This window comes from Tachysurus vachellii, chromosome 14 (assembly GCF_030014155.1).
Source record: "Tachysurus vachellii isolate PV-2020 chromosome 14, HZAU_Pvac_v1, whole genome shotgun sequence".
NCBI lineage: Eukaryota > Metazoa > Chordata > Actinopteri > Siluriformes > Bagridae > Tachysurus > Tachysurus vachellii.
The window spans coordinates 1409213-1425731 of record NC_083473.1 but is presented as its reverse complement, the minus strand read 5'-3'; the positions used below and the strand labels follow the sequence as shown (position 1 = coordinate 1425731).

The window sequence follows — 16519 nt, the reverse complement described above, 5'->3', positions numbered from 1 at the left end:
CTGAAATGCTGTAATATTGAATTACTATAATACTGAAATACTGAAATACTGAAATACTATAATACTATAATACTGAAATACTGAAATACTGAAATACTATAATACTATAATACTGAAATACTGAAATACTTGATTGTATTTTTGTTTTGTTTCAAATGTTTTGAATAAGTCCAGTTTTAGTGTAATATAATAACTTTAATATAATACAATAAGAGTGCACATTAAAGACTTGAAAGACTTACCAGGAGAAATCTGGGATATGAAGGGTTTTACTGAGCACTTTTTAACTTTTTATTCCCTCATGTTTTGCCTTTTTTTAATTGAAACAAAAAACAAATGTTTTTGGCCTGTTGTGTTTTTCTAGGCATCATCAGCGGCAGTCTGATCTCTTCATCAGCTGTGACTCAGACTGTTATCCCAGGAGAAAACATCACACTGCACTGCAACATCACCCAAAGCACTGAGGTGGTCTGGTTCTGCTCCACCACCCAGGAGCTCACCGTGATCATATCAGCCACCAAAGGAAACTTGGATATGGAGCTACAAGTGAATTACAACAAAGATCCTGATCACTTCAAGGTGCTTTTTCAAAATGTAAGTTTGTTTTCAGAATCTTGTTCAGAATCTTGTTCAGAATCTTGTTCAATTTTAGTTTATTTTTAAATGTTGATGTATTCACTGCGTATGAGTGTGTTACCCATAATGCACTGTGAATGTCCCACAAAATGTCCATAATTGAGTTTTTATTTATTTATTTATTTATTTTAGTTTCTTTTAGTTTATACATATAAACGTACATGTAACATCAAAGAGGCTTTTTACACCTGGTCACTTCACACGTTTTCTGTGATCAGATAGCTACCCGATGGTAAAAAGACCAGGTCTAAATGCCCTCTGAAACGTTTTGGAGACGGATATAAATCCGATGGTACAAACCCCTTCAGGATGTGGTCTGGGACGCGTTTCAGATGAAACTGGACAGGTGTAAATGAATGTGGTTGTTCAAGCCACATACGTCAGCGCTATACTCCTCCCAAACGGAAGTACGTCACTCACAAGTGACTCACGAGTTGTGCATTGCGCCGGAAACAAAAATGTTTTCCCACCAGCGTTGGCTCCGATCTTTCACCCAGGCGTCTCGTTTGGTCTTAAAACGCACTGCTGCAGCCAGCAAAAATGCAGCAAACAATAATTACTGTTTTTTGTAGCAAACACATACACCAAAGTGTGTTCCATTTCAATTACCCCGGATATGAGGTCAAATATATTAGCATTTTGGGCGGGAGTAGAAAGATCGGATCGATATCCGATTCGCCGAGACGCATTTATGTGGCCTAATGCAAATGGAACAGTTTTAACAAATCAGATAGATATCGGATCAGAGACAACACATGAAGTGACCGGGTGTAAAAAGGCCTTTAGAAACAAGTTAGTTCCTGTATTTTTCTTTTTTTTTTAGCAGCTATGAACAGAAAAACGTACAGCTTTACCCCCTGACTGTTCCCAAGCACTGACACTGGAGACTCCTTCCATGTTAAACTTCACTATATAAATATTCATCTGTTTATATGGACCACTGTACACAACCCTTTGAATGAGCTGTTGCTATAGAAACAATAATGTATTAAAGCAAGTGCATTAACATTAACCTGTGTGGAGCTGCTGTTATAGATAATTAATCAATACCTTCTGACTAATCGCAATCCAGAATATAACAGATAAGAACTTTTTACAAATTGGCATTCGGGACAGGTCTCTCTGAGTCTGATCATCATGGACATCAGACAGTCTGATACTGGCCTGTATTACTGTGGTTCCAGGAAGGAGGGGATTCTCTACTTTGTGAGAGGTGTCCGTCTGCAGTTTACAGGTGAGAGGAGAGAATCTGTAAATATATTTTCAAGTGTACTACAACACTACTCTTTTTTTTTTGGCTCCCTACTCCCTATGCACTACCAGGGTATTAGGGCATTTCCACCCATTCTTCCTGTGCCATTTTACTACAATCTCACAAACAAAGAATTGTATCTAGCATCCTAAAAATTTCAAGAGTTTTTAATTTGAGAAAATCTTTCTGAGTAGAGCCTCTTTTAGAAATTACAGAATAACCCATAACTCTTGAGGAAACATTTTGATTTAAGAACCTTACTTTTATTCAACACTTCAGGGATTCATCAGTTCTTCTGTTTGGGGGAAACCTGTAAATGTTCCATGGAGAAGAAGATTTCCCTTCAGAAACAGGTTCTGAGTAGAACATATACAAATATAAACCTTTTAAAAATGTAAAGAACACCCGAGGAACTCAGGAACCACATTTGTTCCTAGTGTCAGGAATCTGAAGATGGCTCACTCCATTTCAGTGTGTTCTAGTCTATCAACCTGCCTTATTCCTGTGGAATGCCAGTCCCACAGGTTCTTCTCCAACTGATGAGTGGTTTCAATGAAGCCAACAGTTTTGGGAAAAAGTTCACCAGTATTTCGAAGAAGAACAATCAGAAGGCAGAATCAGTGTGAGGATTCGTCCTGGTACAACAGTCAGAGATGAATCAAAAGCCTTTTCTTCCACAGAATCTGAACTCTAGGACCACCAGTTTCTCTGTAACATTTACACAGACTCATAGTGAAACTCGAGACCCCAATTTGCTTATTAAAGTCAACTGACATATTCAGGCATTGTGCTCTGGTTTTATTGAGAAATGCCCGTCTGAGTGAACAGTTTCCAGCCACAGCCTATTCACGCTTTTCCTGTTCTTTATTTGTGGTATGCTGTGGTTTTGTGTTTTTAGATGCAGTGAGGTACATGTCAGGGAGTGCGCAGTGCTGGACGCCTCTCATTGCTGTCTGTTGTTCATTCGCTCTGATGATCACACTCTGTCTCAGTGTCGCCTACAAACGAGGTGAGAGGTGAAACCTTGAAATTCTCTGGAAAGTTTTTTTTTTCAGACACTTGATTCAGCTCTTGATGTTCTGGTGAAGTTTAAATATGTCTTGAAATAACATACACCCTACACCCTACACCCTATCTAGTGCACCACTAAGTGCAGTTTACTGTATGTCCAAGAACAAGACATATTGGATTCAGTTCACTAATTATAACTAAATGAATGGCTTCACTTTATGACTCACAGTAGAATTCCTGTACAGTGTATATACACTACATAGTGTGCACTCTACAAGCAGTGTGTAGCACTAGTGTGTACTCCGTATGTAGTGTATATCTAGAGAGCAGAGACTACTACAGTATGTGTACTATATAATTCCTTGAATGTATGTAGTGAACGTGTAAGGAGTACAGAACCATCTGGGCTTTAACTCCATACTTTTGCTCCTTACATTCACACACATATATACAGAATAAACTTTAAATGTTATTGTGAACAAAATACCTACAAGAGAATCATTTCTGATTAAACGTGAACTTGATTAGTTCTAATAGCAATATTTGGATTGCTGTAAAATATTCGAATTAAACTATATTTAAGTTTAAGTATATTTATTATATAAATATATATATATATATATATATATATGAGTACAAGTTTACAAGTATATGAGTACAAGTATTTGAATTAGGGATGCACCGATCCGATATTTTGGATCGCTATCGACGCCGATCCAAGCATTTTGAGTGGATTGGGTATCGGTGGTGCGTGACCGATCCAAATCCGATACCCGTGGCCATGGGCATCGGAACCATTATATGTGGGTGGGACAGGACCCACCCACTTTTACCGTCTCTATTCAGCACATATGTCTTTTTTTTATTACTTTTCAGTGCGCCGCCAGTCGAATCCATTTTGCTTGAGGAATTCCCTAATAAATTAAACTCCATTCCGCGTTTTCCGCCATTCCGCCATTCAGGCGTCATCGGGCATCAAGGCAGGATACACCCTTGACGGAGTGCCAACCCATCGCAGGGCACACACACACACACTCTCATTCACTCACACAATCACACACTATGGACAATTTTCCAGAGATGCCAATCAACCTACCATGCATGTCTTTGGACTGGGGGAGGAAACCGGAGTACCCGGAGGAAACCCCCGAGGCACGGGGAGAACATGCAAACTCCACACACACAAGGCGGAGGTGGGAATCGAACCCCCAACCCTGGAGGTGTGAGGTGAACGTGCTAACCACTAAGCCACCATGCCCCCTTATATTAAAATACATTAATGAAAATAAATATATTAAATTTTATAGGAAATATGTTGCACAACCGCCTGCGACAGACAGGCAAGTTTAGCAGGCGCAATTTCCATTTACCTCAGCGTGTTAAACATGTCGCTCATTTGGGTGCAAGGTTTAGTGTTTAATACATTTTGCATTGTGTTTCAAGAGTTCTAATTTAAGATTCTTTTTAAATTATTGCCTTTTCTTCAGAAAATAATTTAATTTAATAATTGCAGTATATATGGTTTAGATTGTTATACCACTAACTGTTAAAAGTACTGTTTGCTACTGCATTAATACTTTTTTAAGGTTTCTTGTGTTTTCATTTTTCATACAGTAATATGGGCATTTTTGTATTTCTTTACCAGAAACAAATAAATCTTAATAACTAAACGAGTTGTTTACATTCTTTAGTTTTAAAGGTAGAAAAGAACACATATATAGGATCGTGATACTGACAAATGCTGGTATCGGAATCGGATCGGAAGAGAAAAAGTATCGTTATTTGAGTTGAATTATTTTTGAGTTAAGATACATTTAATTGAAACTATATTTGACTTGATTACCATTGGATGATATTTGAGTTGAAACCAAACTCTGAGTTGAGCTAATGTGAGTTAAGCTACATTTTATTTAAACTATATTTGAGCTTATGAATAAAAATATAATTAGAATTATTTTAATTGGTCTAAGTTAATTTATAGAATGATAAGAATTTATCTTTTTTTCAGGCCTTCCTTCATCCTGCTGCAGGAAGTGTGTGAAAGATAATGACTTAAAGGTACAGCACATTTGATCCTGGTCATTTTTTCACTGTTTCCATTACTGTGGTAAATCCACATCACTCAGAAATCTTTTAAACTCTATATGTCTGTAAAGTGGAAACAACACACACTTAATATAAAATGACATTCAGCTGAACTGAAACACAATGAGCCACAAGCTACCTTTAAATATGACATAATGATTATTTAAACCAGCTCCTGGTACAAACCTGCTTTTATGTAATATTCCCCAAAGCAGCAGGCAAATGTAAGACATTTCAGTCAGGGGACTTCCACGAGGTTACAGAAAAACAAGGTCCAAAAGACTAAAAGACAAAACATTTGTCAGGAAATTCACAAAAACAAGGTCACAAGGTCAAGAATATAAATATTTCTCATAGATACTTAACCATGAGTAACCATCAAACAAACCAACTAAAACAGGCATCAATTAACACAGATATCCAAAGTGCTAGACTTTATGTTAAAATGAACAGTCATCTGTAAAGGATAAAGGGAGGGAGTTCCTCTGTCAGGGGAGTCAGACTTCTGGACAGTTCCAGAAACTTTAATGAGGTCCAAAAATCATGGCAGAAAAGAGACAAAACAAGAACCAAAGGTTTTTCAATGCTTATATGTGTTATGTACAAAGCTGCTACAGTAGTTAATACCAGCAATGTACTGTATATAATCAGAAAAACATAAACAGGTGACGTACAGCTCCAGCAACCAGACAGTAAAAAGCACAGAATGTTATTAGGGCTGACTAAAGGGTGAAGAACCTACAAATACTGACAAATAAAACCGCTTTTGTTTTACATACGAGCCTGTAGCACATTTTGTTCAATGTAAGATGTTAAATCTCTTTTTCCTGTGTGTATGTTTGTACGTATGTGTCTGTATTTGTGTGTGTGTGTGTGTGTATATGTGTGTGTATGTGTGTGTGTGTGTAGGACACAGATTTGCATTATGCAACTCTCAGACACAATGCAACACCTCAGGCGAGAAACCTTCAACCAGCTAACTGCGACGTGACCTATGGCAGAGTCGCCAAAAACATCACCAATAATCTTAATTAGGATAAACATCTGCTTTACTACTTAAGTGTGTGTGTGTGTGTGTGTGTGTGTGTGTGTGTGTGTGTGTGTGTGTGTGTGTGACAGAAGAACAAGACCAAATATATTTCTCAGTAAATACATTTTTTTCTTTTTCAGTATTAATTTATTACACTTTGCTTATTTGCATATCATTTGCATATTCTTATTGTAGCTTAAACACAATCATATATGTAGCTTAATATAATATATATATATATATATATATATATATATATATATATATATATATATATATATATATATATATATATATATATACAGATAGAGTTTATTAAAGGTCATGTATATAAAGTAGTCATTTGTTATGGTGTTTAAACAGTGTGATACATTTTAAATCATGCTCATGAATATTTAATCAGCTTTAAGTGAATAAATAAAGAGCTTTGTGTTTACATGTGTGATTCAGTGTAAATGAAAAAGGGATGTTGTTCTGTTCATCACATGTCACTGTCACACGCCACACTAATGTTATTCACTTCCACACTCACAAAAACCTCGTTGGGGTTCTCAAGCAAAGTGCCAGAAAAAAGATTTGCATAAATTATTATGTAATTTAGAATAATAATGATTACAGCAGTTAGAATGATGAGAGTTCAGAACACTGTGTTATAAACAGTAACACAGTGTGTTAATTATTGTTTGTTATATTGCTGTGTGAGTCAGTAAACTGTTCTCATGGAAGTGGTTTATTTATATCTCTAGTACTGTAAGATCATTTAGTTAGTTTGTGTTTAACTAGTTAGCTTTAAACTCTGTGTGTGTGTGTGTAGTTGTGTGTGTGTCTGTGTGTATGGTTTATGGTGTGAGTGTTCTATATTCTATTGTGTGTGTGTGTTTTCTCTGTTTTATGGTGTGTGTGTAGGTGTGTGTTTAGGAGTCAGCAGCAGTGTGGAGTAAATGACCTGCTGCCTGCTTTGCTGATTACAGCCTCGAGCTCTCCAGTTCTGCCCCAGTGACGCATAGTGGATCTGAAACACACACACACACACACACACACACACACACACACACACACACACACACACACACACACACACACATATCCACACTATCAAGATATGACTTGTACAATTACAGCACTGTTATTTTGAGTGGCAAAATCATATATCATATATATATATATATATATATATGTGTGTGTGTGTGTGAGTAATTTAATTTGAATGGAGGGTGCCAAAACTTCTGAAACCTCGTTTGTTACTTTGTTATCTATTACTCAGAAATCCAAGCTTAGTGAAGTGAAGGTGCAACACTAACCTCATCATTGTAGCTCCTCAATCGATCTGTCACACATTCACACACACACACACACACACACACACACACACACACACACACACAGTCAAACTACAGTTGTTGTTATTTGTTACATGCTTTGTTTCCTACTAGCTTTGTTCTCTGATTAGCAATGTGAGCTAACTGCACTAGCTACATTCCCTCACCAGAGACTGCAATCTCTTAGCTTTATTTTTAATCCTAAATTCTCTGGATTATAAAATCTCACGTTTAATGAGACATCAGATATAACAGGAGAAGATGAAATGATGGTTCAGTAAAAGGGAACTAAAGCTGTGAGCTGAAACTGTAGAAATGTTGGACCACAAACACTGTAGGATTCGTCTGAGGAATCATTCGTAAAGTGACATTTGTATGGATTTGTCACTTCTGTACACCGTCACGGAACATTTAAGATTTGAAATGAAATAAATAAGTAACTTTTGATCCAAAAACTGAATCTTCAGCATTAAAATATTTAAAGCAGTAATTGTAAAAAGTAACTGACCTGCTGACTGAAGCGTCACCCTGTCAGCATCGTGTGTATTCTGGTGATGCAACACACTTTCCTCTGGTTTGGAGGCTAATAAATACATTGAAATCATTAAGAAGCAAATATTTATAATCCACAGCTATGAAAAGTCCTTTAGACTCACGCCAGGGTTCAGTGCTGCTTTATTACACACTCTTTAATTATTAATCATGCCACACCCCCATATTCTCACGCCACACCCTTATATTCTCACGCCACACCCTTATATTCTCACGCCACACCCCCATATTCTCACGCCACACCCTTATATTCTCATGCCACACCCTTATATTCTCACGCCACACCCTTATATTCTCACGCCACACCCCCATATTCTCACGCCACACCCTTATATTCTCATGCCACACCCTTATATTCTCACGCCACACCCTTATATTCTCACGCCACACCCTTATATTCTCACGCCACACCCTTATATTCTCACGCCACACCCTTATATTCTCACACCACACCCTTATATTCTCACGCCACACCCTTATATTCTCACGCCACACCCTTATATTCTCATGCCACACCCCCATATTCTCACGCCACACCCTTATATTCTCACGCCACACCCCCATATTCTCACGCCACACCCTTATATTCTCATGCCACACCCTTATATTCTCACGCCACACCCTTATATTCTCACGCCACACCCTTATATTCTCACGCCACACCCCCATATTCTCATGCAGACTCGTGCAGCAGTGAGGAAAAAACAAATCGCTCCACATGATCTCGCAAAGCAACGTGCAGAGAGACCAGACAGACAGTGTAGTGAGTTTTTTGTGACAATTGTGAGGGAAATACACAATACACAAAATATGTAGTTTATATAGAATTAAGTTAGCATTAGCAGAGTTGTTTGTTTTGCAGCACTGAGCAGTTATTTTACATAACTTTATCATAAAAAACTGTACAAACAAGGCTGCCAACTCTCACGCATTCAGTTTAAATTAAATGTAATGTAAATCTCCCAAGAAATTCTGTACAGATACCAAATACTTTGACAATCAATATATACTTAATACACTTCTGCTAATGCAAGGATTTTGTGTTTGTATTTTTTTCCACACCAAGCCACGCCCCTCCATAAGCTCCTCCCCATTACCAAAGCCCCGCCCCAAAAATCTCACTCTAAGCTGAACTCAAAAATTGGTAGCCCTGGGTACAGCAGTGCATTCTGGGTAACATGTACACAAAGAATCTGTTATGTAGGGAATTTATAGTGAATAAAATTGTACATGTTTGATTAAAGAGGTGATAATTGGGGTAAAAAGGACAGAAATGTGCTGCTGATGGAACTGATGAAATTAAAATAAATGACGAATCACACTTTTGAAGTTGGAATAAAATATTTTTCACCTGTGAGTCTTTTTCTGCCGCTGAACTTTAGACACACAATCACAGAGAGCAGGACGACTGTAACCACAGCTAACACACACACGGAGAGGACGACAATCAGAACCACTGACACACACACACACACACACACACACACACACACACACACATGTGAACATGTATAAAGTAAAACAGACAATATAAAAAGCACTATATCAGGTGTATAGTTAAGTGTATTGTTGTTTTTTATGAGAACATTGTGACCTTCAGACAACAACCTAAATGACTCTAAGATGTTTAGACAAAATCCACCTCTAGGTGTCACTATAACTCACAAATCAGCAAAACTGATCATAACGTTTCTCAGAATTACATCATAATTCTTTTTTCTCTTAATTCCTTAGAAAGTGTTGAGTGTAACTTATTTGTCATTTTCTGCTGTGGGGTAAAATATAAATGTTTGGCTCTTTAACTGCTGCTGGCACATATTTTATATCTGATGTCTGATGTTCCACCACTTCTCCTAGGGCTGAGATGTGTGTATTTATGTCACCTTTAGGGTTAGAAATGAACAACTGGTTAATGATGACTGATATAATGAAGCACAACTGCAGAGCAGAGATTATAGAGTGAGTGTAATGAGGTGCTGCAGTGATGAAATGAAACTAGAATAAAGTGAGGATCACTTTCATTTCTAACCAGTGACCAGTTTCACTGAGCAGGTCTAAGTTTCACTCTGAAATAAAAATCAGTGCTGTGTGTGTGTGTGTGTCTGTGTGTGTGTGTGTGTGTGTGTGTGTACATGTATGTGTGTGTTCAGTAAACTAAAGAGTGTCTAGTAGCGCACAATATAGTTGACTCTGACTTGTCTGTATAAGTGTACAGTCACTATACCGTTTCCAGACTTCTGAGGGATGTTATTTCCTGATTCTGTTGTTTCTGCTAAATTATGGAACACATTAAGACCAGTGTATTAATAATAATAATAATAATAATAATAATAATAATAATAATAATAATAAAATATAGAGACAAAATAAACACACAGACACTCACCAAAGAACACACAAACACTGAACACACAGATATACACACACACAAACACACACCAAAGAAAACACAGAATTGAACACACACACACACACACACACTAATCAGTAGAGATTTAGTACCTGTAACAGGACACTGCATTGTGTTGCTCTCTGCAGATTTAAATAAAGTTCATTAAAATACACACAATTTTTAAAAGCACACAGACGGTTTCAATGTTGGACGTTTTGACTTCTAACCTGATGAGACAGAAACAACAGCGACGTCTTTGCCACTGCAGAAGTAGGTCCCCGAATCCATCTGCTGTATGTTGAGGATCTGTAGATGGTTTAAAGTGTGAGTGAAGCGTGAGTCTGGATCTGGACGTTCCTTTATGACCGTTCCGTTCTTGAAGCGTGTAGAGATGAAGACTTTCTTTGATTCGCTGTTGGGTTTAAAAGCCCAGCGCTGTTTAGGGAGCGAACACTTTAGATACACTGTTCCACCTTCACACACATCAATATTATAACCTGCACAAAAGAACAACAAATATTAAACACAAAGAAATACACATGAGGTTTACATGTACCTGTGTGTGTGTGTGTGTGTGTGTGTGTGTGTGTGTGTGTATGTTCAATGTGTTTTCTTTGATGTGTGTGTGTGTGTGTTTGTGTGTGTGTGTGTACCTGTGTATGTGTGTACGTGTGTGTGTGTGTTTACCTGTGTGTGTGTGCGTGTATGTGTATGTACCTGTGTGTGTATCTGTGTGTCACACACACACAGGTAAACACACACACAGGTACACACACAAACACACACATATGTACACTCACACACACACAAACACACACACACAGGTACACACACACACACACACACACACACACCTACACACACACACATACGTACACCCATGCACAGGTACACACACACACACACACACACACACACACACACACACACACACACACACACAAGCCGTTCAGCTTTAAATCAATGAGTTAAACAGAAATATTGTTTGAACTGTTTGAATTCAAATCAAATAAAATTTTATTTGTCACATCCACACACACATAGTACAACATGCAGTGAAATGCTTTTTTACGTCTGTCCGGTATTCAAACATAAAAAGCAATTGAATTAAGGATAAAAATAAAAACCAAAAGGAGGAAGATAAATAAAAAGTATAAACTATATAAAAACTACATAAAATATGAAAATATATGTGTAAAATAATGTATATACATAAATGCATATGGTTTAATGCTTGTCCTTAAGTGTCCATGTGCAGTATGGTGTGTATAAAGTGTCCATGTGCAGTATGGTGTGTATAAAGTGGCACTGTACAGTATGGTGTGTATAAAGTGGCACTGTGCAGTATGGTGTGTATAAAGTGTCACTGTACAGTATGGTGTGTATAAAGTGTCCATGTGCAGTATGGTGTGTGTAAAGTGGCACTGTGCAGTATGGTGTGTATAAAGTGGCACTGTACAGTATGGTGTGTATAAAGTGTCCATGTGCAGTATGGTGTGTATAAAGTGGCACTGTGCAGTATGGTGTGTATAAAGTGTCCATGTGCAGTATGGTGTGTAGAAAGTGTCCATGTGCAGTATGGTGTGTATAAAGTGTCCAGGTGCAGTATGGTGTGTATAAAGTGGCACTGTACAGTATGGTGTGTATAAAGTGTCACTGTACAGTATGGTGTGTATAAAGTGGCACTGTACAGTATGGTGTGTATAAAGTGTCACTGTACAGTATGGTGTGTATAAAGTGTCCATGTGCAGTATGGTGTGTATAAAGTGTCACTGTACAGTATGGTGTGTATAAAGTGGCACTGTGCAGTATGGTGTGTATAAAGTGTCCATGTGCAGTATGGTGTGTATAAAGTGGCACTGTGCAGTATGGTGTGTATAAAGTGTCCATGTGCAGTATGGTGTGTATAAAGTGTCACTGTGCAGTATGGTGTGTATAAAGTGTCCATGTGCAGTATGGTGTGTAGAAAGTGTCCATGTGCAGTATGGTGTGTATAAAGTGTCCAGGTGCAGTATGGTGTGTATAAAGTGGCACTGTACAGTATGGTGTGTATAAAGTGGCACTGTACAGTATGGTGTGTATAAAGTGTCACTGTGCAGTATGGTGTGTATAAAGTGTCACTGTACAGTGTGGTGTATAAAGTGGCACTGTACAGTATGGTGTGTATAAAGTGTCACTGTACAGTATGGTGTGTATAAAGTGGCACTGTGCAGTATGGTGTGTATAAAGTGGCACTGTACAGTATGGTGTGTATAAAGTGGCACTGTACAGTATGGTGTGTATAAAGTGGCACTGTGCAGTATGGTGTGTATAAAGTGTCCATGTGCAGTATGGTGTGTGTATAAAGTGGCACTGTACAGTATGGTGTGTATAAAGTGTCACTCACTGTGCTGTATGGTGTGTATAAAGTGGCACTCACTGTGCTGTATGGTGTGTATAAAGTGGCACTCACTGTGCTGTATGGTGTGTATAAAGTGTCACTCACTGTGCTGTATGGTGTGTATAAAGTGTCACTCACTGTGCTGTATGGTGTGTATAAAGTGTCACTCACTGTGCTGTATGGTGTGTATAAAGTGTCACTCACTGTGCTGTATGGTGTGTATAAAGTGTCACTCACTGTGCTGTACAAGTCCACAGTTAAAGCGACACAGTGAACTACAGACATATTTATTTAGTCTCTCTGTTTTCACAGCCTTTGTGTCGCTGTATACAGTAAATGCTTGTGACACACAGACATGATGAAGTACTTATAGAGCGCTGTGTGTTTCCTGAGTGACTTCTGTGTTCTCTTTATCAGCAGGAACATGTGCACAGACACGCGCGCACACACACACACACACACACACACACACACAAAGACAAACACACACACACAAAGACACACACACACATACACACAAACACACACAAACACACACACAAACACACACACAAACACACACACATAAACACACATACACACAAACACACAGACACACACACAAAGACAGACACACAAACACACACAAAGACACAAACCCACACACACAAACGTGCACACACACAAAGACACACACACACACACACACACACACACACACACACACACACACACACACACACACACATAGAAAGACACAAACACACACACAGCAATTTGCTTGTTGCTTTGCTTGTTTTTTTGTTGTTTCTTTTTCAAATTATTATGAAGCTTATTTCCACAATAAAATATCTAACTAATTAACTAACAAAGTAATGAATTTCTTTAGCTTTTTATTTCACTCTAATTCATTTTTATATAATGATATATTAAGAGAAAATGTGTGTGTGTGTGTGTGTGTGTGTGTGTGTGTGTGTGTGTGTGTGTGTGTGTGTGTGTGTGTTATATAAGGCCCCAGGTCCGTGTCATTATCGTTTCAGATTTTAATGAACATAAATAAGTTTCCTACCTGTGGAAGCTTCATTAGTGAGGAATAAAGCGAGTGAGACGCACACACAGACCTGCAGGACGCTACTCATGCTGAATGTTTCACTAACTGACTCTCTTCTGTCCTTCTTTCCATCACAACTTCCTGATCAAGCCCGTGATGATGCGCTGGCATGTGTGGTGGGGGGTGGGGGTGGGTGGTGAAGTGGGTTGGTGGTTGTAGGAAACACTGATGTATGAAGGATCATGTGAGGAGTCTTTAAGGAGGAGACAATGATGCTACACAACAGAAGAGATAAACTATATACACATTATACAGTTAAGTTGTAACCTTCTGGCACGAGCAACAGTGGATCCTGATATTTTACAGGTACAGGTTTAATTTAATGAGAAAGCTGTGAGACACAGTGATGCCTCGAGATACGAGTGCTTTGACATACGAATTTTTTGAGATACGAGCTGTGATTCGACCAAATTCTTGTCTTGATATACTGTACAGTACGAGCAAGTTTTTGAGATACGAACATCCGAGCCGCCGCTGCCGAAACAAAGATCCCCAACAACCACGTGTGCTCTTTTTCCCGCCTCAGCTTCCCGCATCTCACTCGGTTAAAGTCGCCTTCACACTGCACACGACAAACGACGGCCGATAAACAGGAAGTCATTCATTTCCTATGGAGAGTCACAAAGGGGCTGCGTGAGGTGTCGACCATCTGTGGATCCGTAATGTTCGGATACGTTTTAAGTGTTGGATCCGTTAAAAAATGTAACTTGTGCGACTACACCGCATCTGATATGCCGACCGGACAGGTTTTTATTAAAACGACTGGCAGATGTTAGTGAGGAGAACACAAAAACATGTGAAGAGAAAAGCGATGAAGAAAATTAAGCAAAATTAATGTAAAGAAAACAGAAATTGTAGCAATTAAGTTCAGTTAAGAGAATTTCAGTTCTGTCAGGACCACTTTGTCAAAAGAGAATTTAGATGATATTCATACAGTTAGTGTTGGCGGTATGGTTCTGTTCTGGGCAAGAATCCACGCGCCCGTCCGTGCGCATGCGTGGTCAGAGCGCGGAGAGAGCAGCGACTAGAAAATAGAATAAACCCCCCGTATAACAGAACTACTAATCGTGCGTAGTATAAGATATGTTCGCTTACGCGTTTTTGGAAAGTAATAAATGAATGAATTGATAAATAAATAATTAATTAGAGAGAGAGAGAAAAATATGTGGAGATTTATGACGTAAACTGGTACAACGAACACGGGTTCCGGGATGATGGAGTCGGGGTTGGAGGAGGGAGTTTAGATCACAGCAGCAGCGAAGCGCTAGAGCGGCTCTATGAATTGTAATTTAAATGGTCGGTAATATGGATGTCGTAACCGGATTGGTGCGCGTCGTGGACAGCTGATTAACAGCTGATGCACGCTTGACGACGTGGCCTGCCAGAACTAACGCGATGCTTGATTTAAGTTTGTTAATTTTAGTGAAGTTTAGTTAAGTTCCATTTAAGTGTAAACTAGCATTAAGAGTGTACAGTAAAGTGTACAGTAGAGTGTACAGTAAGTGTACAGTAAGTGTACAGTAGAGTGTACAGTAAGTGTACAGTAGAGTGTACATTAGCAAGTAAGTGAACGAAAGTGAAAGTGTAATTCCTCCTAACTCCTCCTCCTGTTTACTCCTCAACCTCCGTGCGCATCTTCCGTAAAGTAAAACCAGTTAATTTTTTTAACATTCTCTTTTATTACTGTATGTTTTTATACAATATTTGTCATTTATATATACAGGTACTGAACATTTATCATATTCAAAACACACAAACAAAACAACTGGAGTGGAATTTTGCGAGCTGGAACGGATTAATGGGATTTCAATTCATTTAAATGGGGAAAATTGCTTTGAGATACGAGCAATTTGAGATACGAGCAAAGTCACGGAACGCATTAAACTCGTATCTTGAGGCATCACTGTATTGTGAGAAATTTAAGTGCGCTCTGTTTTGCAGTTAGTTGGTGAAACATCACTCAGGTGTCCAGTTCATGAGTCTTTATTTTCCGTATGACCTGGAGAAGAGAATACAAACATTACTGCTACAGCACGCTATTTTGTACTGATAATTCCTCATGCACAGCTTTCAAACACAACATGGAATATATGAAGTTAAGACACTTAAAATGGGCGGAGCTTAATTCACCTTGTGACAGTGTGTAAGTGATGATATTTACCTGATATATAGGTGACTGAGTCTCTGGTGATGCAGAAACTTCAGGATAAGTCTTCTGCTCTGTATAATTAAATACAATTGCTTACAACAGATTCACAATCACCCCCCATCCCCCAACACACACACACACAGTATGTCATCAATAATGTCAGGATGGATTTTGTAGGATTTTACCCAGAGTGATGGCTGCGTCTCCTGTTAGGGTGTAAATGGGTTCATACAGATTTCCACATGCTGTAAACAAACAAACAAACAAACATAATCAAGGACTCTTTTTTATCTGATCAGTTACTGCTTCATCTACATGACAAAATCTATTTTCCTGCTCATTCACCAATGTCTGGATCTGCGAGTCAACTGTATTGTTAATGATGATGTTTTAGTTTACAGCGATATCTGAGGTCGGATTCAACTAATAACCTTAAACAAAAAAAAACAGTTATTTTGTTCCAGTACACTCTTAAGCAGTATGAGGAGTAAATAAATAACTTTACACTCATCTCACTCATTCATTCATCTTCTACCCCTTATCCGAACTACCTCGGGTCACGGGGAGCCTGACCCGCCTCTCAGGCGTCATCGGGCATCAAGGCAGGATACACCCTGGACGGA

At 38.5% G+C, this 16519-nt stretch overlaps 2 protein-coding genes across 3 annotated transcripts in view; one reads left to right on the top strand and one right to left on the bottom strand.

Moving 5' to 3' along the window:
• The window catches only part of LOC132857089 (uncharacterized), a 7248-nt gene extending 1011 nt beyond the window's left edge, over positions 1-6237 (top strand). Inside the window, exons 2-6 of the mRNA XM_060887067.1 lie at positions 365-594; positions 1753-1870; positions 2787-2897; positions 4908-4957; positions 5894-6237. Of these exons, the coding sequence (XP_060743050.1) occupies positions 365-594; positions 1753-1870; positions 2787-2897; positions 4908-4957; positions 5894-6019 (635 nt within the window). The 3' untranslated portion in view covers positions 6020-6237. The remainder of the gene's footprint in view (positions 1-364; positions 595-1752; positions 1871-2786; positions 2898-4907; positions 4958-5893) is intronic.
• Positions 6238-6312: 75 nt separating this feature from the next.
• Positions 6313-13863, bottom strand: LOC132856899 (uncharacterized). 2 transcript variants are annotated; one of them, XM_060886767.1, is made up of 8 exons: positions 13706-13863; positions 10505-10774; positions 10388-10417; positions 10110-10157; positions 9237-9341; positions 7842-7916; positions 7316-7341; positions 6313-7026 (listed from the first exon to the last, which is right to left on the bottom strand). In XM_060886767.1, exons 1-8 carry the CDS (start codon positions 13773-13775, stop codon positions 6904-6906), a joined length of 747 nt encoding a protein of 248 aa, XP_060742750.1. In that variant the 5' UTR covers positions 13776-13863; the 3' UTR covers positions 6313-6903. The 2 variants fall into 2 exon arrangements, with proteins under 2 accessions (XP_060742750.1, XP_060742751.1); XM_060886768.1 differs by having other exon boundaries at positions 9237-9305.
• Between the last annotated feature and the right edge of the window lie 2656 nt (positions 13864-16519).